The sequence below is a fragment of the Anopheles maculipalpis genome, chromosome 2RL, assembly GCF_943734695.1.
Source record: "Anopheles maculipalpis chromosome 2RL, idAnoMacuDA_375_x, whole genome shotgun sequence".
In the NCBI taxonomy this organism is placed as follows: Eukaryota; Metazoa; Arthropoda; class Insecta; order Diptera; family Culicidae; genus Anopheles; species Anopheles maculipalpis.
In genome coordinates, this window is record NC_064871.1 from 75,458,141 (window position 1) to 75,479,005 (window position 20,865).

General features: G+C 41.9%; 2 protein-coding genes across 2 annotated transcripts in view; both read left to right on the forward strand.

Annotated features, from left to right (window-relative positions):
• LOC126556487 (sortilin-related receptor-like) overlaps positions 1-20,865 on the forward strand; it is a 213,719-nt gene that overhangs the window by 83,595 nt on the left and 109,259 nt on the right. The gene's annotated exons all lie outside the window — the stretch shown is intronic.
• LOC126556078 (E3 ubiquitin-protein ligase ariadne-1) overlaps positions 10,206-20,865 on the forward strand; it is a 157,895-nt gene continuing 147,235 nt past the window's right edge. Inside the window, exons 1-9 of the mRNA XM_050211275.1 lie at positions 10,206-10,451; positions 11,398-11,553; positions 11,659-11,715; positions 13,611-13,826; positions 13,957-14,232; positions 14,316-14,473; positions 15,546-15,669; positions 15,765-15,991; positions 16,083-16,180. Coding sequence (XP_050067232.1) covers positions 10,248-10,451; positions 11,398-11,553; positions 11,659-11,715; positions 13,611-13,826; positions 13,957-14,232; positions 14,316-14,473; positions 15,546-15,669; positions 15,765-15,991; positions 16,083-16,167 — 1,503 coding nt within the window. The 5' untranslated portion in view covers positions 10,206-10,247 and the 3' untranslated portion in view covers positions 16,168-16,180. The remainder of the gene's footprint in view (positions 10,452-11,397; positions 11,554-11,658; positions 11,716-13,610; positions 13,827-13,956; positions 14,233-14,315; positions 14,474-15,545; positions 15,670-15,764; positions 15,992-16,082; positions 16,181-20,865) is intronic.

A 20,865-nucleotide genomic window follows, 5' to 3' on the forward strand; every position in this document is an offset into this window, starting at 1 on the left:
GAATGTGCGAGACTACCATCAGGTTTCGGCCACCGGAGAGGGTTTAGATTTTTCGTTCCGTACAGCATTCGTTTCGTGGTTTCGCCCGATGTCGTCGTGCACGTCGCAGTGAATTTGTTCGTCCGCACCGTGTGCGTGCGTGTGTGTGGGTATGGGGGTTTGCTGCTGTTATTTCTCTTCGCTGCCTGCCTGGCTGCCCTTCGCACCCTCTACCCTTCGCTCTACATTATGCTCTGCCATCGGTATCTCGTTGTTCGCTCTCGTGTTCCGTTCTCCGCATCCTGCGCACCCTGCTTCTTGCCCTTTGGTTGCATTTATCATCTCTTCATCGCAGATGTTTTCCTTGTTTCGTGTTGTTCGTGGTAACCCTCCCTTCCCACTGGTCCTCTTCCGCACACACCGCACTTTTCGTCCTCCTATTTACCACGTCGTATAACAAAGATCGGCCCTTATATCCATTGTGCAACCTTATTTGTAGATGTTTATAGAATTGTAATTGTGTGTGTATTTTTCAAAAATATTGCCGATGAATTTTTGGCAAAATTGTGTTTTACTTTTTAAGGGTTGGGGATTCATTTTCAAATTTTTACACCACACTGCAACACACGGTTCGCATATGCTAGCAAATGACGCTAAATTTGGCTTTATAAAATCGTGTGCGTTTTCGCAAAATGCGTGCATGTACGTGTGTGTGTGTGTACCAATGCATCGCCAGCTGGTGGTGAAATGCAGCAACAGAACTACTATGCGTGTGACCGAACCTAGTTTCTTGGAAATTTCCCCCTCTTCCCCTTCTCATTGCCTCTCTTGACAGACACTTTTCGTCGTCGAGATAGTTTGGGACTGCTGCGATCACAAATACCACACCTCCTCCTCCAAACTCACACCGGTCCCCTAGTAACGAGAGCTAAGTTGTTTCCTTTCTATTTTTCCATCGATTTTACCCCCTCACTCGCGGTCCTCCCCTTCGCGTCTAATCCCACATTTCACAACGTGGCACTCTCTTCTGCAACTACCCCTCCCCGCATTCGTTGTCTTGAAGTACTTTTGTTTTTTTTGCTACCATCATAAAGCCAGTTTTGTGGCCCCCGCCACCAGGTACGCAATCTAGGTACCCACGATTTGTACGAATCGACGCGATGCCTAGAGTGTGCCCTTCACCTGGTTTCTCATCGTAGTTACCTGTCACCGTGTGTATGTGTGTGGTACACGGTATCGTGATGAGGTTTTTATGGCACCTTTTTTTTGCCTAGAATCGACACTATCCCGATCGTCCTATTAGTGTGTGAGTATATTGAATTTGCAACATTTTTTGTAAGTTTTTTTTTAAACCTTAGTTGTATACTAACAACAAGCGAAGAGGGAAAATGATATGTTATTATCAAGTCTTACGACGTGGCCGGTACCAAATTCTATCCGCAACTTTCTTCACTAGATTAGATTGTCTATCTGTCGCAAACAAAAATAAAAACGAGGTTAACGAAAAGTGTAGTAAGAAGTGCTACAAAAAGTGTAGCACTTGCCCAAGCAAACAAGCCGAAGTTGCAGTTCCTGAGAGAAAAAGGATAAGAAAACAGTATGATAAAGACAGAAGAAAAAACTATCAAACAAACAAAAAAATGTGTTAAACAAAATGTATAGAAAGCAAGAAATGCTTGGCCAATAATTTTCAGGGAGAAACGGAACATGAAAACAGTATGAGTAAAAACAGCACAGTTTGAAGAAAAATAAATAAATAATTGGAGGAAGAGAAAAAGAAGGAAAATTAAAGAAATGTTTCTGGTAGGAAAATGTGAAAAATATTCCCATATAATGTTGGATTCTTGCTGTAGTTTTTTGACAGTTCGTAAAAAAAATATAATGGAAGCAGGCAAGAAAACTCCGGGGACGAGGCCAAAAAATATGTATAGGAAGAAGAAAGATAGATTTTAGGGACGATAAGGATCATCAGTAAGCCATAGACACAACTAAGGTGGCAAGAAATTGTCGAGATACCCTGGAATGCACTGTCTGGAGCTTTTGGGTTTCTTTTAGTACAAAAGATAAAGGAATATTGAAAGCAATTCATTATCGATCTAGTGTAATATAGTTCAAACAATATCGTATGTGAATGTTACAAAGAAGCGAAAGAACTATGGATCCATAGCAAATAAGGATAGAAGAAAAATATCCCATTTATGGTGCAATGCTTAGGCAAGTTAAAACCCTCCGAGAAGGAGGAAATACGAAGAAATGTCTGAATGTCAGCACCGGAAAAAGTTTGCTCATCAACACTCACAACTTAAACTCACAACATACTCTACTAAAAAGTAAGAAGCGGCGACGAAATTACTGCACAATTGCATCGATCTTTAGGTACAAAACTTAAGCTAGTGTCATTACTTAGTCGTACAAACGTACATACGTTTTTGTATAGGGGTGAACGGATATGGTCGAATGATAGTTTTGGTCGGCAGGGGCTGACGTCATTGCTCAGATCTTTGGTCATACGATGATATCAAATTTTGTAAGGAATTTGACAGATAAAAGAAATGACAGTTCTGTCGGCACCAAAATCTGTCAAATCCCATACAAGATTCTACGACAAGAGCAGTGACTCCAGCCTTATTTGTGAGATCTGCGTGATATTAAAAAAATGTATATACGGTGATGAGTTATAATCGTACCTTATGACTACCTTACCTTATAACAAGGTGTATAATTGGATATTATCAACAGATTATTGACTGTATTTTCAGGTACGTTACCAAAGTATAATTTAAGTTTGACGTCCTCAGCCATGTAATAAGTGCATTTAAGTTCTTGAAGTGAGGCTGATAGACACTAAAATTACTTAAATATGACAACTTCTTTTCAATTGATGAAGATGACTTCACTTCAAAAAGATGAATCAATCTTTTTTGGAACGGATTCTGTTAACCAAACAATGTTGTAGAACCCTTCGAAAGCAGCACAAATTTACGACGAAAGTGTGATTGTGGAAATTTGCGAACATTTATTTTTGCGACAATTTGCTTTGATTAGTAAAATTTGTAAGTCGTAAAGGAACAAGTTTTACTCGAGGTTAAACGTGTATGAAGCTTGACTTGATCCTTTAGTCTTAATTAGTCAACAAAAATACGATGGTTATTGACTCTGAGGTCCCATTAAAACGCAACGTGGTGCTAAAAGATGTTAAAAATATTTTTTTAAACTACCTTTTTTCCAGTTGTTTTACCTGCTAAGTGCTCGTTACCCCTGACGGAATATTCTTAAGATCGCCACGGCCACGGGAAAATTCGAAATGTTGCTATCGATGTCGGACTGTCAAAAAATCTCTAATTTGCGATTTCAGCTCTTTCTCCGTTCCAAATTGGAGATAGCTAGTGCATGCGCCAGGTACCTTAAAAAATCAATCTCAAAGTGAGAATGTTTCAAACATACTCACAAAAACATGAAAATTTTGATTATAAAAACTCTCGTGGCTCGCGACGCCACGCGAGGTATTCAACTGACATTAAGGACCAAAAGAGTTATTTTAAAACGAACTATATTTCATACTTTTAATAAATCGTTCCTTACTCCTTTCAACATCTGCACAGCTTATTAATCAAATCAATTCACACATCCGAAAACACGCTTGAACCCTGCTAGGTTAAGCTGATGCCTCCCGTTGCATCGAAGGGTTATAAACCGCTGCTCCGTACAACCGTTGGCCAATGCGGCCTTGCACAGCTTTCGCAGAAACTCCCCGAATTGGTGCCTTCTCTTCGTCTACATAGAATACTCCCAACATCTCCGGTTTACTATTGTCCCATCCTGTTTCCCAGCCTAGCCCTTAGCTTAGGTCCTGGATGATCGAGATGACTGACAGCAGTGATGGGAGCAGAGTTTTCGACGTACACAGCGAGCAAGCTCACTACACGGTTCCGGATGTCGCTTGTTGGTGGTGTGGGATGCGAGCAACCGGTATGGGTGGGTGGGTAAATACCAATGTGCTGGTGTGCTATCGCTGCTGCTACCCGGCACATTGTGGCAGTAGTCTCGCACCGAACCGAGGGGCCCGTTCGTTCAAGCGAGCGCTCAGGTTCGGCGGTCTTGGCGAACACACAACACCAATATACAGGCTAGCAGAAGGGATTTGGAGGTGGATGGATGGCGGTGGTTTGGGTGGGGTGAAGAGAGCGAGGGGGGTCGGGCTAGGTTGAATATGCCATGTTTGGATGTCGGCCGCTGTCGAGCCATACCGTCATTTGCTCCGAGGGTTGGGTTCGGTTTTAGGCTTTCATTTTGGTTTGGCGGTCATTGGGTAGCGCACCGGACGTGCCAAAGGTTCTCCCCCTCACCCTCCCCTTCCGCCTCCTGTTGTCAATCTCCAACCCCATATGCCCTTTTTTGGGATCAACGGTAAGATAGGGAGGGGGGGGGGGGGTCTGGAATGACAAAAAGCATGTACCAAGGCGTTCCCGGGGTTCCCAAAACGCAACGATATGTGTATGAAGCTCGCTTTCGCAAAAAAAGCACCATTACACTCTGCATCCCAGTTGGCTGTGTGGTTGCTGTCGTTTGTTTGCTAATGTTGGAAGGGTTTTTTTGTTGTTGCTGTGTGTGTGTGTCCGTTGATTATGCCCGAAACGTTGCTAATAGTGGTAGTGGTGGTGGTGGTGGTGTTGGTATTTTATTTCCAGCCTCCTCTTTCGTTGTGTTTTTCGAACAGCGTAAAGACAGGGCAGCCCTACCACTTAAGTTATGTTTCCACAGGCTCTCTTCTCTTTCTAACGTGCCTCTCTCTCTCTCTCTTTCTCTCGCTTTTGCTCGTTGCCATATCCATGTTTTCAACACATATTTAAACACATACACCGCTACACTCACACACACGCACACCTTTCTCCATGCTATAAATCGCGTGTTAAACCGCGTCGCGCCACCCTCCTTCGCGCATCTCTCGTCTCGTCCCGCGGTGATACCGGACAGGTTCTATGTTTCAAAAATATTACCATCACCCACATCCGCTACTTCCCCACCCGCCCCCCCCTGCCAAGCCGTTCATTATTGTCCCTTCTTCTTCGCCTTCTTCCTCACCCTCTCTCGCGCCATGTGCCCTTCGCCAAGCTCGCCAACACCCGCGTCTATCGTTTGATCTTAATATCGAAGGTACACAACAGGAACACAACATCCCGGTTTTATCAGTAAACCAGCGAGCCCACCCACCCATGCCCTGTATTCTTCCACAAGCTCGTCGCCTGCTTCGATTTTTCATGCATGTTTTTTTCCCACCACCCGGCCCAAAATCCCAATCCCAGCCGTTGGTCTAAATTGTGTTGTATTGAATTTTACTTGCCACCACCACTACGGTTCCGAGAGCGAAATCGCTGCTCAAAGGATCACGTCGTTGTGTTCCATCTCTCTCTAGGGCACACACTGTGTAGGTCCTTCTGTTTTCTCACCCCCTCCTCATCAGTGTACCTTGAAAGGGAGGAACGTTGTTGGTTGTTTTGGCAGATCCTTGTTTGTGTGCGTTTTTTTTTTGTAGTAAAAAGCTTTATCGCTGTTGTATATATAAAACGCACACACATACACGTGCACACCTAATATAGCAGATATGAAATTTTTGGTGTGAGCAGCAGCGCAGGGTAAGGGCCTCCCGTCGATGGTATCATCATCATCATCAACGTCCAAAAAAGGCCGCAACACACAGCGCCGGATAAAATTAAACCATTCGTGTTTTGTTTTGGTCTAGAATTTTCGTACGACTCCGCGTGCACGGCGACGGAATTATGTGCCAGAAGTGGGTGTATTTAACAGCTCCCCTTAATATTAGGTCGCTTCGGGAGCTTCTGGGTAGCTTACCTTTTTTGCCCCCCTTCCGGCAAATAAATGCCGATACTAACTGATGGAAATATTGATCATCCGGTAGGCGCTACCCAGTTTGAAGGTTTTAGTTTTGTAATGGAATCTTTATGAAATTTCGGCCAATCGACCAAAGCTGGAAGGGGTTTTACTTGGTGATAAATAGGTCCATGAAAGTCGTTTTTATCGTAGGAAAGATTCAGTTATTTTAAATTTAACAACCCTTAAAATTCAAATTAAAGGGCTGCCCGATGGTGTAGGCATCAGCGGTCTGGTCTTCAAAAGTCAGGTCCGGAATTTAAATCTCTTCCGCACCGTTCTCCTGTAGTGAGAACTGACTATCGAACTAGAGGGTAATAGTAAGTCTATCTTGTGGGTCGTTTAGCAAAGAAGAAGAAGAATCATTAAAAAGTTGACTTTAAAAGAGGTAACAGAGGTGCCTGTCTTCACATGGCAGGAACAGAGTTTAAATCCCTTCCGGATCGTTCACCCGTAGTGAGGACTGTCGATCCGGCTATCAGCAAATCTAGTAAGCCATTTGATGGCCGATGTGACCTACAGAAGGTTGTTAAGGTTGTCAAGCATAAGCAGAAGAGCCCTTAAAATCATCAAGCCAACCTGAAACCATAATACTCTTAAATCCATTTTTTAAATACACCCGCTACGTGCTCGGAACACGTGCCATGCTCGATGACGTCATGAGTTTTTCTTTAATAACACTGAAGTATCTCTTCTACTGTCATAATATAATGAATGGTAAATAAATTCCCGATTACTCATCGTCTCATCGTCTCATCGTTCAAAAGTTTCATCAGATTTGTTCAACACAAAAACTCGCACACACATACACCACACCTTAAGAACATGACGCATTCTGAGTTACCAAAGTGTGCTTATCAATTGATGGTAACAAGTTTTTTTATTGCTCAAATATAAATCATTTTCCCCTAGACTTTTCATATGAAATTTTCCATAACGTGTATAGCAGCAAAGAAATTATTGTTAAAAAGTTATTCAATAAATGCTCCATGCAAGCTGGATGCAACGAAAAAGAAACTCCAAAAACAGTGAAACAAAGATAGAGAGCCTGCAACATAACATATCACAAAACCAACAACAAAAAAACGCGCCACGACAACGAGTTTTGCCCCGCACGAAGCGCAAAGGAGTAGTCTCGCACTCTAGGGCACCAAATTGGTCGTTCCACAATCACGCGGCATGTCGATGAATAAGCACAAAACCGGATTCCATGTATATTGTATGTGGAGAAGGTTATCCGCACCCTCCTGGCACACACCCGCCGCATTTCCTGTCGTTCAACCCTCTACACGGCGGGAACACACGCTGCTTCCGTGCCTTTTTGCGCGAGATTCCTCTGGCCCGATATTATTGTGCATCGGTTTCTGATACGGTGACAAACGCACAATCAAGCATACGGCCGTCGCCGGTAGCGAGTGTGTTTCTGTTGTTGTTTGGTTTGAATGTTGTGGCATTTTCATGCTGGTGCAATATGCGTATAAATTCTGTTTTGTTTTCCTATTATTGTCTTGATGCATGTCAGTCCGTTGGTGCATTGGATGCGTGTTTTGTGTGTGTCGAACAGCAATCGGGGCAGTAAAAATTTCATTTTCCAATGATGATCAGGATGTTGCAGCACGAAATGCAGTTTAAGGGCTCGTCTCTTTAAGCCCAAAATATTAACTGAATTTAACACTTATGACTAGCGAATGTATTGTTATTTTTTACATATAATTTGTTTTCCTGTTATACTTTAAAATATCTTAGCAGTAGCTAGTTTTGAGTCTAGTATTTATAGAAGCAATGAATATACTTTTTTACCACAAATCGCAACAAACAGGCATGATAAAGATCAACTTAAACTGCCTTTGGAAGAATTTCCATTGCATACTGTCTGGCGCTACTTATTCGAGACACAAACCAGCGACCTATCATGGACGGTAATGGTAAAGACGGGCTTTATTCAATGAATAATACGAACAAGTTGGTTTCATTGGTGTCCTAGAATTATGATTACGGCTAGCCAATCCGGATGTGATTTAAAAAACAGTTCCTTTTACTATTAGCAGCTGGCGTCTACAAAATCTGTACGGTTATGCTGCTTAGTTTTCAATTTTAAATCAATTTAAGGCGTAATATATAACATATTACAAATGAGTACTGTTTTTATACGTACTGTATTTATTCATTACCCTATTATTTTTTTATAAACTATTAGCCCTGCGGTCTATGATAATGATCTCGATATCACTACCACTGAGCTTCCAAATCGTGTTGGATTCGCATTCTCCTTCGTTGGGCTACAACATTTATTGCTTCTTCTTTTGCTTCTTGACTCAACGACCCGTAGGTCATGTTAGACTTATATTGACTTACTGAGAGACTTATTGATATCACGAAGATGGATATTCAACCCTCACTGACTGAGATTTGAACCTTAGCCGTGGCATTTGCAGACCGGTGCTAGAAATTCGGTGCCGATGCGATACATATTTAGATTTTTTCTGCCTTGCGGCTTCCCAACTATAACTTAATAACTAAATAAAGTAAATTACCTTACCTAATTGCTGAACAAACAACACCTTTTTTATGCAGAAACGGAAGGAAGGTAAAGGTTATGCAGAAACGGTTATGGAAGGTTATGCAGAAACGGAAGGAAGGTCCTCACTGTCCGAATGGGATTTAAATCCATGCTCATTCCTGATTAGAATGAAAAAAATACAATCAAAACGGTAGCTTTGAAAACACTTCAACACGGAAAACATTTTTCGATTTGCTGTTCAAATTTCATTTCAAAATTTGTTTACGAATAAAATCAAATAAAATTCTCCATGTTTGGTAAAATTCAAATAATTTTACTAAATTACAAAAATTTCTATTTAATACGGTTACGTTAAAAATACGTGAACGTGGAAAAGAGCCTTCAGAAATCCGAATCAAAATTCATTTACGAATCATTCTACCGTTTCTGTGCCATTATTTAAGAGTTTGAAAGCAATAATTAAAATAAAACCCTACTGACTATAAATCATATACAATAGTTCATTTAAAACAGTAAATAAATTATTTTCCGTTTTCCGTTGATCAGCTGATTCAATTAAAAACGTATTCTATGTTCGAAACACTGAGGTTCGTTTTTCTACTTCGAATAGCACATCCACACTTCGGGCCCTCTTCGGGTACGGTGCGTTTACACCGTCCGTGTGCACGACTCGAAATCTTTCACTAGATTTTTTCACCAGAACTAGAACAAGAGAGAGGGTGCGAAACAAAATTGCATTCGCAGGAAGGTGCTTTTCGGGTGTGAAATCTTTGTGCAGTGTGAGTGATAATCACAAATTAGCCCAAGTGCCATTGTGCCTCGTGAAGAGTGCAACGCCACCGCAGCAGCAGCAGCGAGCCAAGCACGGGGAAAAAAACAAAACGCGATACCACCAACGAATACTGTAGTGGTGTGTGCGAAGAAACGGAAAACGGCTGCTGCTGTGTGCGCGCACAAGCGCCCGCCCGCGAGTGTGTGTGAGTGTGGGGTGCTGCTGCTACGTCCGTGCCCGTGCGTGTTGTTTGTAGTGGTTGTGGCACGGGAACGTTTCTCTGGGCTGTTTTATTTTTTCGTTTCCTCGTACATTGCAGTGATACAGAGCGATCGTTTCGAAGCTGCCGTGAATATTTTCGCTTTGCTGGCTGGCGATCTTTTCGTAATTCATCTCCAAATCATCTGGTGCGCCTCCCCGTAAGAGGAGGTGTTACAACCGAGTGTGTCGCTGTAACTGTTTTGTCGCTTTATTTGCGTTTTTTCTTTGACCGTGTTGGGGCTGCGCTACTGGATGGGCGGCTGGTAGTGGTAGACGGTACAACGAGGTTGTAGGGGGGAAGGAAGAAGCAAAAAAAATCACAAGTGATTCCACCTCTCGCTTGCAGCTGCTTGCTGCAGTAGTGTGTGGTGTCCGTGGCAGAAGGGCCAGACCGTGATCGAAGCATTATAGTGGAAAATTCAAGTGAAAAAGCGTCAAGTGTGTGTGTGTGTGCTTGCGTAGATTTTTGGCTCGTCAATTCGAACCCATCATCTACGCCACCCAGTCCGTGAATCGACGAGCAACAGCATCTGCAGCAATATACAGCAGTGAACGAATCCGTTGCCAGTAGCCCCACTTCCGTGCGAGTTCGAAGTGTGTCAATCAAGTGTGTCGCGCGCTACGGGAAGGGAATCTGAGTGTGGTGTGGTTGCTAGGGATCAAGTTCGTACGCGCGCGCTACGTAAACAGATCATCAACCTGTGAGTGGGCAAACAGCAGCAGCAAAAGCCCCCGCCGCCGTGTAGAGAGTTCGTGGCGTTGTGAAGGTCTCGCTCACTGTCGTCGACGTCCGCGGTCGTCGTTGTAGTTGCCCCGGAAGTGAGCATGGATTCCGATGACGAAAGTTTCGAGGAGCACGATTCGGGCAATGTGTCCAGCGGTGACGACGACTTCGCGATGGACGTGGACATCAACAATCCGCGCGACCGTGGCCAGGAAACGGACGAGTACCCTTACGATGTACTTACGACGGACGAAATCGTTCAGCATATGGTCGACTGCATCAAGGACGTGAACACGGTCGTGGAGGTGAGTGTGCGTGTGTTTGTGCCGATGCGTGTCGGGAGTGTGGTCGACGGGCGAAAAAGCAAAATTGGAGTTTGGTGAATGAATTTTCCATTTGTTCCGGTTCTAGTTCAAGCGAGGAATGAAAACGACCTGACACTCGGATTATCTCTCTGCAGTTCGCGGTTGCTTTGGAGGAAAAGGCAGGAAAATTCGAGGTCATTCCGAAATGGGGGAACAACATTTGTTCTACATTCTATTGGCAGCGCGCGCTTCTCTGAGGCCTGGCTCTGCTGCTCCGGTGACATATTTGCTCTCTTTTCCTGCTTTTTCCACACCACTGTTGTGGTTTCTTTGTTTTGGCTTCACGGAGAACTGTCAATTGTTGTTTCTGAAGGTATCTAGGTCATTTGTGTATCATGCCTTTGTACACATTTACATTTTCCCATCGCCGAAAGGAAAAATTATTTGCATATTTTTTTTTCTGCTTCGGATATCCTCCGAAAACTATAAACATCCCCTTGTGGTTGGGCAAAAAATTTTTTTGCACAACGGTTTGTCTACTTTGATCATATTTTTCATCGTTGTAAGCGATATTAATTGCGTTATGATTTTTCCACCTCACTACTGGGTCTAGCTGGTTGTGACGCCCCACCAATCTTATTTGCGTATTATGTTTTTTTTCCTTCTTTTCTTGCCTTGGTAGTGTGGCAGACTGGATTGCTCGAACCAGTGCGTGTGCGTGTGCCTGTGTGTGCGTGAGCTCAGTCTGCCTGGCGGTCAAGGTGTTTGTAAACGAGGGTGCACCCGAACTGTCAAAATTGTATTGTTTGTTGTGATCCATCATCTGGTGGAAATGTTCGAAAGTGACCGTTATTTTTCCACCCCATTTTTCACCCTTTGGTAAAGCAAGAATCGCCTAATTAACTTACTTACAAACCTCTCTGAATGTTCCTTCCACGCCCCACAGATACCAGCCACCATCACCCGGATTCTGTTGAACTATTTCAAATGGGACAAGGAAAAGCTGATGGAACGGTTCTACGACGGTGATCAAGATAAGCTGTTTAAGGATGCGCACGTTATCAACCCGTTCCGTAAGCCGAGTTTAGCACTCAAGCCAAAGGTATGTCCAACCAACCCACCCGGGTATTAGCCAACATTCCGTCATCATGGAATCTCCTTACATATCTCTACCCTTTTCTCTCTCTCTGTCTGTCTGTTTTTGCAGATCAAAAAGTCCAGAACGGAGGATTGTGAAATATGCTACTCAACGTTCCCTCCCAGTGTAAGAGACGCGCGTTTTCGTTGTTTGTTTCTTTGTTTCGTCGTTAGTCGCTTAGTAGCCCCCTCAAACACTCGTGCGGCAAACCATTCGGCGCTGCCTTTGGCGCAGAGATCACCCATTGACATTGGCCTTTGAAAGTGAATCTTTCTCCTTTTTAGAGAGACGATTGTACACGGTGTGTTTTGTTGCCGTTGTTGCGTCGCTCGCTCTTATTGGTAATTTTGAACCAACGCCACCAACGGTTGTAATAGTTGGTTCTTTTTTTAATTTTGTTCTTTTCGACGTGCACGGGGCGGGTTAAATTTAAAACGTTCATTATTTTGCCAACGTTTTTCCGGATACGTGGTGTTCGGCGTGATGCTACTGCTCTGCAGTATCAAAACAAAAACAGTTGCGAATGTAGCCAAAAGAGTCTGGGGTCAGTAGATGGGTCGATGTTTCGAACGTATCTGGTGTGTGTGTGTTTCTATCGCACAATCACAAGATTTGTGACACTGTTTCGATTGGCTTTCAAGGCCATTAGAGTTACACTAAGGTTAGGATCGAAGTTTGCAAGCTTTTCTTCTTTTTTGCCAGATCGTTCCATTTGATTAGGTATTTGGATGGGTTTTGTGGGATCTGATGTATTGCGCTTTGAATTTTTGAACACAAAGTGTTTAGAAAATAATGTAATAATTGTAGACAAATGCTAAAATATAATTCAATTATTTAAAAGCAGTGAGCTGTAGATGACGCTACCGATAGTGACGTAGGTCTTCACCGCCTATAGTGATCTATAGTGAATTCTGAATAACAAATAACATGGTATCAGGAAGTCTAGTAATTCATAATGTGGTGGATATGACCATGCTTGTAGGTCATTAAGTCAAAAAGAAGATGAAGTAGGTTCGAAACTCTAACAATACGGCGTAGAGCCGTCAGACTCAAGTAAAATAAAAATAAAATAGAGCCTAGCACCTGCTTTAACGTTATGCACGTTATGCGAGTTTAAACGATAAAGATAGCTTGCCTTAGCTCGGAACCTGTACGCTGTTCAATAATCTCGTTTTTCTCCAAAGAAGAAAAATTGTTGTGTTTTTCATGATATCCTACATCCTCGTTTGAAGATGGATTTGATATTGGAATTTTTAACGTATTTGGCAGGCTATTTTGATCAGAACTGCCATAAATGAATTGAGAAAATAGTAAATTTTTCTCTCTTAAATGGAAAATGGAATGGAATGGGATTATAGACTGAAGGTAGATGAAATTTTCAGTACAACATACCTTAAAAACATTGACAATACGGCACTGGACCGTCATATTCAATTGTAAATAAAAATAAAATACCTTAAAAACTTCTTACACACTGGGGCGTTTCTACCTGAAATGAAATAAGAAGATTTTCTGGTAAATTTATGATCGTGCAATAGGTGTGACTAGGTTGCCAAGAAGACTGTAATGTCTGCATTTAAAACAAACCTAGGAAACTCTATCATAAGTCATTCACTTAAGTAAACAATGAAAATCATTTAGGTTTCCCGTTCAGACGTTGGTTTGTTTTTCAAGGGTTTTATTCTTGTTCTTGAGGTGTTATTTTAGCTGTGAGTCCAAAGTGAGTAGTAGTTTTAGCAAAAACTTACTCGTATAACACAGATTGGGCTAGAGAAGGATACGGCAGGGTAACGAAGCTTTTTAGTAGAGAAATACGAGCTATGGACAGGTGTCAAAGTCACCGAATATTATGCAAAATGTGCAACATGGGCCGTGTGTGGATTCCTCCATCTGGAACGTCCCTCAGTATCCGTAAAAGTCTCGTTATCCGTTCGGCGCTGCTACAGTTTATTTAATTCATTAACACCTCCACACGGATTATACAATAATGGGTCAAATTTCATTACACTTCCCTAATGCAGATGATGACCGGTTTGGAATGTGGGCACCGTTTCTGTACGCAATGCTGGCAAGAGTACCTGACCACAAAGATCGTCGAGGAGGGGCTCGGCCAGTCGATAGCGTGCGCCGCTCATGGATGTGATATTCTGGTCGATGACGTAACGGTGATGCGATTGGTGCAGGATTCGCGAGTCAAACTCAAATACCAGCACCTTATCACCAATAGTTTTGTCGAGGTAAGTGACACCAGCCCTACCTAAACGCATACGCGAGAAATTGTTTACTAAATCGATTGTTTTTTAATGTCTATGACCTGGTTGCTTTGCTCTCTTTCACGCTCACACTCTCCGTCCCTGACGTTGGCAGTGTAATCGATTGTTACGGTGGTGCCCATCGGCCGATTGTACGTACGCGATTAGGGTGCAGTACGTCGATCCGCGACCGGTTGTCTGCAAGTGCAACCACGTGTTCTGCTTCGAGTGTGGTGAAAATTGGCACGATCCGGTACAGTGCAAATTGCTGAAGAAATGGATCAAAAAGTGTGATGACGATTCGGAAACTTCCAACTGGATTGCCGCCAACACGAAGGAGTGTCCGAAGTGTAATGTAACAATAGAGAAGGACGGTGGCTGTAACCATATGGTAAGTTAGGAAACGATGCTGGTTCTGTTGCTGAAAACTTTGCTAACCGGGAGGGTTGTTTTCATTTGTTGGTAACAAACCAGGTATGCAAAAATCAAAACTGTAAACATGACTTCTGTTGGGTATGCCTCGGATCTTGGGAACCGCACGGTTCGTCCTGGTACAACTGTAACCGATACGATGAGGATGAGGCACGTGCAGCACGCGACGCGCAGGAGCGGTTGCGTTCAACGTTGGCAAGGTTGGTATTGTTGGTTGTTAGTGGTTATACAACATTAGGGCGATTACTTGCGATTGTTATTCGATCGGAAGGTTTTTATTTAAATTTTACTACAATAAAACTGCTCATAGCCGCATGGTCAACACTGCGTGTGATGACTATATACCAATTTCACAGGGCATTTCTTCCTTGGATTGTGCCTTTCATCTCGGGCATGTTCGGCTACCGCAAGGATTTTATTGTGATTAGTTTTACAGCAGCACATGCTATTTTCGAACTGAATTTAATTTCTTAAAATTACTAAGAAAAATGTTGGGAAAGTTCCATTTTTTTAGAAACAGAAGGGAACTAGTTTATTTTAAGATAGGAGCGGAACGAAATTCTCATCACTACTATGTACTAAACTAATATCTCTTACCATTTTCCTAAAAGCCCTGTTTATGACTGTAAAGGTAAAAAAATTCAAGCAATTTCTTAGGAATTGTTGTACTAAATCTTCGTTTAGGTGGACAAAAAAGTATATGATAATTTCGCTTTGATGGTTTAGTGGTATTGACCTCAATCTATTACCCAAAGAACTGGATGGCTGTATCAAATTCTAGCTATAGCCAACCGTAGGCCTTGTCTGTTATAAAAATACTGATCTCAGATCTAGATTACCTCGATTACCTGGCATATATACAACTACTGGGCGACATAAGTCACAGATACTAGAAATAGCTGGCAAAAATCTGCTTAATATGTGTCACAGGAGAGTATTCGAGATAGAAATATCATTGTTTTCCAGCCTGAAAATTTGCATCAAACATTGAACAAAACATCTTTGAAAACTCAAATACTGAAAATCAAACGAATCAAGAACATTTAAATTTAAAACATGAGAATCTAATTTTAAAACAATTATAAAGATCAAAAACAAGGTTTTTCGATTTGTAATCGTATAAAGCCATGATTCCTTGAACAATAGAGCAGTGTTTTTACTCCAGTGATCGAAAAAAAAACATCGATTTCTAATTAAAATTGTCAATCACAACAATATTCACACATATTTGTTTCATAAAAAAAATGTTTCACTTTCGTTTCCATTCCACAGATATCTACATTACTACAATCGCTACATCAACCACATGCAGTCGCTTAAGTTTGAACACAAGCTGTACGCAGCCGTGAAGGAAAAGATGGAAGAAATGCAGCAGCATAACATGTCTTGGATTGAGGTAAAAGGCGCACCACGCAACAATTTGTCTAGCCATTTGTCAACGAGCGTCTAATCTTGTTCGCAAATCCAAACTCCTTCTCCCAATTTGCACAGGTCCAATTCCTGAAGAAAGCTGTAGATATTCTCTGCCAGTGTCGCCAGACACTTATGTGCACTTACGTATTTGCCTACTATCTTAAAAAGAACAACCAGTCACAGATCTTTGAGGAGAATCAAAAAGATTTGGAAACGGCCACGGAAACGTTATCCGAGTACTTGGAGCGTGATATTACGTCGGAAAATTTGGCGGACATTAAACAGAAAGTACAGGACAAGTACAGGTATGTGACCGTCCCGTTACGGGTGAATTCGTGGAGCACTTCCGGGATGGGAATGGAATTTTGAAAGCTAATCCAAATACAATTTCCACAGATACTGCGAGAAGCGTCGAAAAGCGTTGCTGGACCACGTGCACGAAGGCTATGAGAAGGATTGGTGGGAATACACCATCAACTGATGATGATGCTGTTGTTGTTGCCGGCAATGATGAATAAAAAGAGCGAAATCAGCGTTCTGATCTGATGAACCGTTCGAACTTAACACGAGCGCAAGAGATAGAAAGAGAGGAGGGACACAGCTAATAATTTATAATTTTTTTTTGGGTAGTCGTTTGGTGTACCAGGAGGTGACCTGTGTGCTCCTTCGACCAGCGCGTGGTGTGTTGCCCTATCAACTTTGAGGGCAATTTGACCAACTTTTACTGCCCCCCCCACCCCCCACACCTCCTTCCCCGACAACCCCTCCCCAGATGAACCCGAACAAGCCTTCTTCGCTCCGTAACAAATCTCCGGTGCTCTGCTGTGAGGAAACATGGAACACGCTGTGTTTAAATTACAAACGAAATGTTGTAGCCAAAGTAGGTTTTGTTATCTACCGCCGAAGTAGTCGAGCAGGCGAAAGGTGTGTGCGTGTTTGCAGTAATGTATCGTACAGACAACGACCATCATATGCGCGCGCTGCTAGGTTTTTTTGTTTTGCTAGTTAACACTTTTTTCCGATTGTATTGCGTATGGTGAAATACCACTAAAAAGGCAAAATTAAATTCATTTTTGCACTTCCCATATTCTTTTATATTGTTATTTCAGTTGGATTGTATAATGCACACACACACACACGTACACATACAAACACGTTATAATTATAGTAAATCTGTGCTTGTTTTAAGCCCTAGGCTAGTTGGAAAAGTAGCTCTCTCTGGAGAGTTTTTTACGTTTTACGTCGGAAAAACAATACCCACACACACATTTAGGATCAAAAGTTACATTGTGACTCACACCGCAATCGATTGAGCCATTGGTTTTAAAACTTGCCACACTCGCAGCAGAAGGACGAAGGATACAACAACAAAAAATAGTAACAGTGACCCTTCCGTACTGGTGCTGTGGATACGTTAAAGCGCTAATAAACGGATGCAACATTCACTCAATGTTAACTGTCAGGATTGCTTTTAAGATTATTTTTTTTCTTAACTTTCTTGCAACTAAAATTTTAATTTAAGGGCCTGGCTTGTTAATATTTCACAGCTGTGAAACTTTGTCATCAATGTTCGGCTGTCATTTGAATTGTTTTCGTTAATGAGACCGGATCATTCGCTTTCATTATAGCTTGGATGTTATTTTTTGATTCAAAAGTTTCAATCGATCATTAACGGTTATCTTGAATTTAGTTTTGTGCTATTTTATCGATCTTTCATTACGATTTTTGCACGCGTTTACAAATAAACGCTTGACAGTTCATAACACAATCAGTGCAATTTTTGTGTGCGGTATATGAAAAGCACGAGTTCAGAAACTTTCAGCCAACTCTCAGAAATCGAAAGTTTCAGATGAGTGTTACTTGCACTCGTTTATTAGCTCTTTGATACTGGTACTGGCTTTTCCCTATATTTTGTAATGAGTTTTTGTCCCGTTTTCGGAACATCCATATTAGTATTGGTTCGGGCGTCTTTTACTTGTGCTGCTGTGTGGTTGCAATGGTTGCAAACCAAAAAAAAAAACCGTTTTTGTGAATTGTTTGTGTTAGTTTTTTTTGTGTGTTTAATTTACCACTTTATCGATAAGGTTTTAACAGTTAAGACACGATGATCCCCTTTAGTATCCCTTCCCATGCATCTTAACATCCACCTTCTTGCCATCCATCTGTTCGCAAACAGACACACCAAGTACTATTGTTACGTACTTGTGGTAGTGTGTGGGGCGCTTTAAAGTGTGATAATAAAAAAATATATATACTGGCGCGGTACAAATCGGTAATTTGGGGATTGGTTTTGTTTTTTGACTTTTTTCCGATGCTTTTCTGATTTTTTTCCTACTTTCCGAGATCGAGAAGAGGGTCCTGTCATTAGTCAGAAAAAAACGTATGTGCTTGCGTGTGTGTTTGTGTGTGTGTGCCTCTTACAAACTATCTTTAGCTTTGCATATGAATCGTTTGAAAGAGAAGGGTGTATAAGGCAGGATTTTAGTTTGTTTTTACAGCATAGCTGTCGTTTACTCTACTTATGCTACGAACGTTTGTCTTTGATTTATTGTTTTGTTTTCATATTTTCCTATTTTGTAAATCATTCTAAGCAACTAAAAATTGTTCCCTTGAGTTGTGTTAAAATTGTAGAAAAAATTCTGTAGTGCTGAATTATCGGTAGATCAGCAAAAAATTTTTTTTGTTTAGTGCAGAATAGGGCGGCAGTTACATTCGTTTTGTTACATACATCGAGCTAAATGTGGCTCTCGGCTAATTGTTTGGATAAATGAGAGAGATGCGAAAAAAAAGAAGCTGGTTAATAACAAACTGTACATAGTGTGACTCTACTGTTGTCCCAAAGAGCTGGCCCCCGGAACTGTGTAACGTTGGTGATAGAGTAGCATCACAGAACAGTCTGGTGTGTGAGTATGGGAAGAAGAAAAGATGTGTAAAAATATATTTCAAACAAGATGATATATTAAACTGAACGTGAAAAGTTGGCAGTGCGTATGTTGTGTAGAGCGGATGTTCTACAAATGCTAAGCCTCTTTCGGCCAGAACGAACGTAAATAAAAACCGTATAAGTATATAAAAAAGGCTACCCCGAGAGCAAGTGTTGCATGCACGTATATAAACTTTGTTGAATATATTGGATGAGGAAAGTGACCGTTATGAGTGCGCTCATCGATAGAAAAAATAAACACACACACACACACTAGCCAGCAACTAGCAGAAACGCAAAAAAAAACTTCAGAAGCAACAGAAAAGTGGATGCGCGCGTCGTCTGTACTACTAAGTGTGTATGTATGTGTATAGAGAGAGAGAGAGAAAGAGAAAGTGTCGATTAACGATTAACACTTTGTTAGTGGAACCAAGCGAACTAAGCGACAGATTAGCAAACAGAGATAAAAAACGACATTAAAAAAGAGAAGAGAAAATGAAAATATTAAAAAAAGTTTAAGAGAGAGAGAGATATGGAGCGATGAAGAAAAAGAACTATACATACGTATATAGTATATATGGGGAGAGACAGTGAGTGGGAAAAGAAGCATTAGTAAGAAGAGAAAACTCGTGAATTTACATTAATAAAACGCAAAAAGTGATCAAATATATTGCGATAAAGATAAAAAACAAAGCGAAACAATAAAAACTAATAACAATGCAACTAGTTGCGTTTTCTGTACAAGCGGTTGCCACGAGAAAGGTTTACATGGAGGCGCATGGTCGGCTGGAATAGAAACAGCTGGACCTGGTATCTATAAATCGAGGGAAATCATCGATGAAAAATGTCACGGTCTCGTCGTTTTCTCCTGCTTGTAACCAACAGATATTAAACAGGATAAGCTTTGGACGATTTGGACAATTCTACAGTTAAAGCAGTTCATATTGAGGAAGTTGCTGTAGCGTATCTTTCCTGTGTTCACACGACCTACAGCTATTGGAGATGAGAGCAAAATCCGCATGCTTTTTTATGGTTAGTGCCACATGAACGCAGATTCGTTTGGAAAACACCTTTCATAACAAACTTTCTTGTGAAAATCCAGCTCTCTGATTTACGAATGCGCACAGTTCTATCTTCGAGTGCGAAAGCAGGATTCTTGGGGTATTCCTTGACTACTCAGCTTGAGTTAACTTTTTACGGCCAGCTAGAACAGGGTAATTTAAGGGTAATCAGTTAATGGGCCGACTTAAACAGCTAATGCGCGATAGGAATGATCCCATCACGACTAAGATGCTGTATTGCTGTCTAGTAGTGTGGCGTCCTGTGACCGGGAATCTATTCAGCTTAAATGCTCAAGGTTTGCTCTGTGTTCCTGGGGAGTCTAGGCAAACTGCGACGAACGCTGCGCGCCACTTGGCCTCGAACGAACGCGCAGAGACTATATTTGTTGCAGGGTTACTCAACTATTGGATCGTATCGCTGGACTCAACCGGCGAAGGACGCTCCGGTGAAATTTCTCCGTGCTAGAATGTTACTTGACTTAAAGGTACATGTTTTGCTTCCTCTGATTCCTTCCTCTTATTGGGGCGGCCGGGCGTAGTAGATTGCAGCTGCGCCGGTCTTCAAACGGCCCCAGTGCACCCCGTAGTGAGGACTGACTATCCAACTACGAAGTAATCAGCAAGTCTTAGTAAGCATTTCGATGGCCGGCGTGATCCAAAAAGGTTGTTAAGCCAAGAAGAAGAAGAAGAAGAAGATCCCTTCCTGCTGTGAGTTGTGATCAGGTGGCCAAAAAAAGGATATACTTGGATAATGAATCTCAAATCACTTCTCCAAGATGACTGCTCTGAATGACTGGAAATCGTTGGATCAAAAGCTCTTTTCGCTCATACTTTTCGAGTACTGATCTTTGGAGGCGGCATGGGGCCCATAACATATCCAAATCAAAAGTGCTGACCGGGACGCGTCTCTTTTACTTTTGAGGAGGTCCCTAACACATACGAGGCCCTCACAGGCCATATGAGGGGCGTCCAATACGAGGCCTTTACTACGAAGCTACTGCGGCAAAAGCTGCTAACACGGAGCCCCTTATACTAGACCGTTAGATCCTAGCTACTGAGGAACAACTACCACAGGCAGAAAACTTCATTGAACTACGTCTGTTACATAGAAGTAGATATTATCAGCCAGCATCTCCGACATCAAACCAATATCTTTTTGCTATCCATCTAGGATTTAACGAGTATAATAAAAATA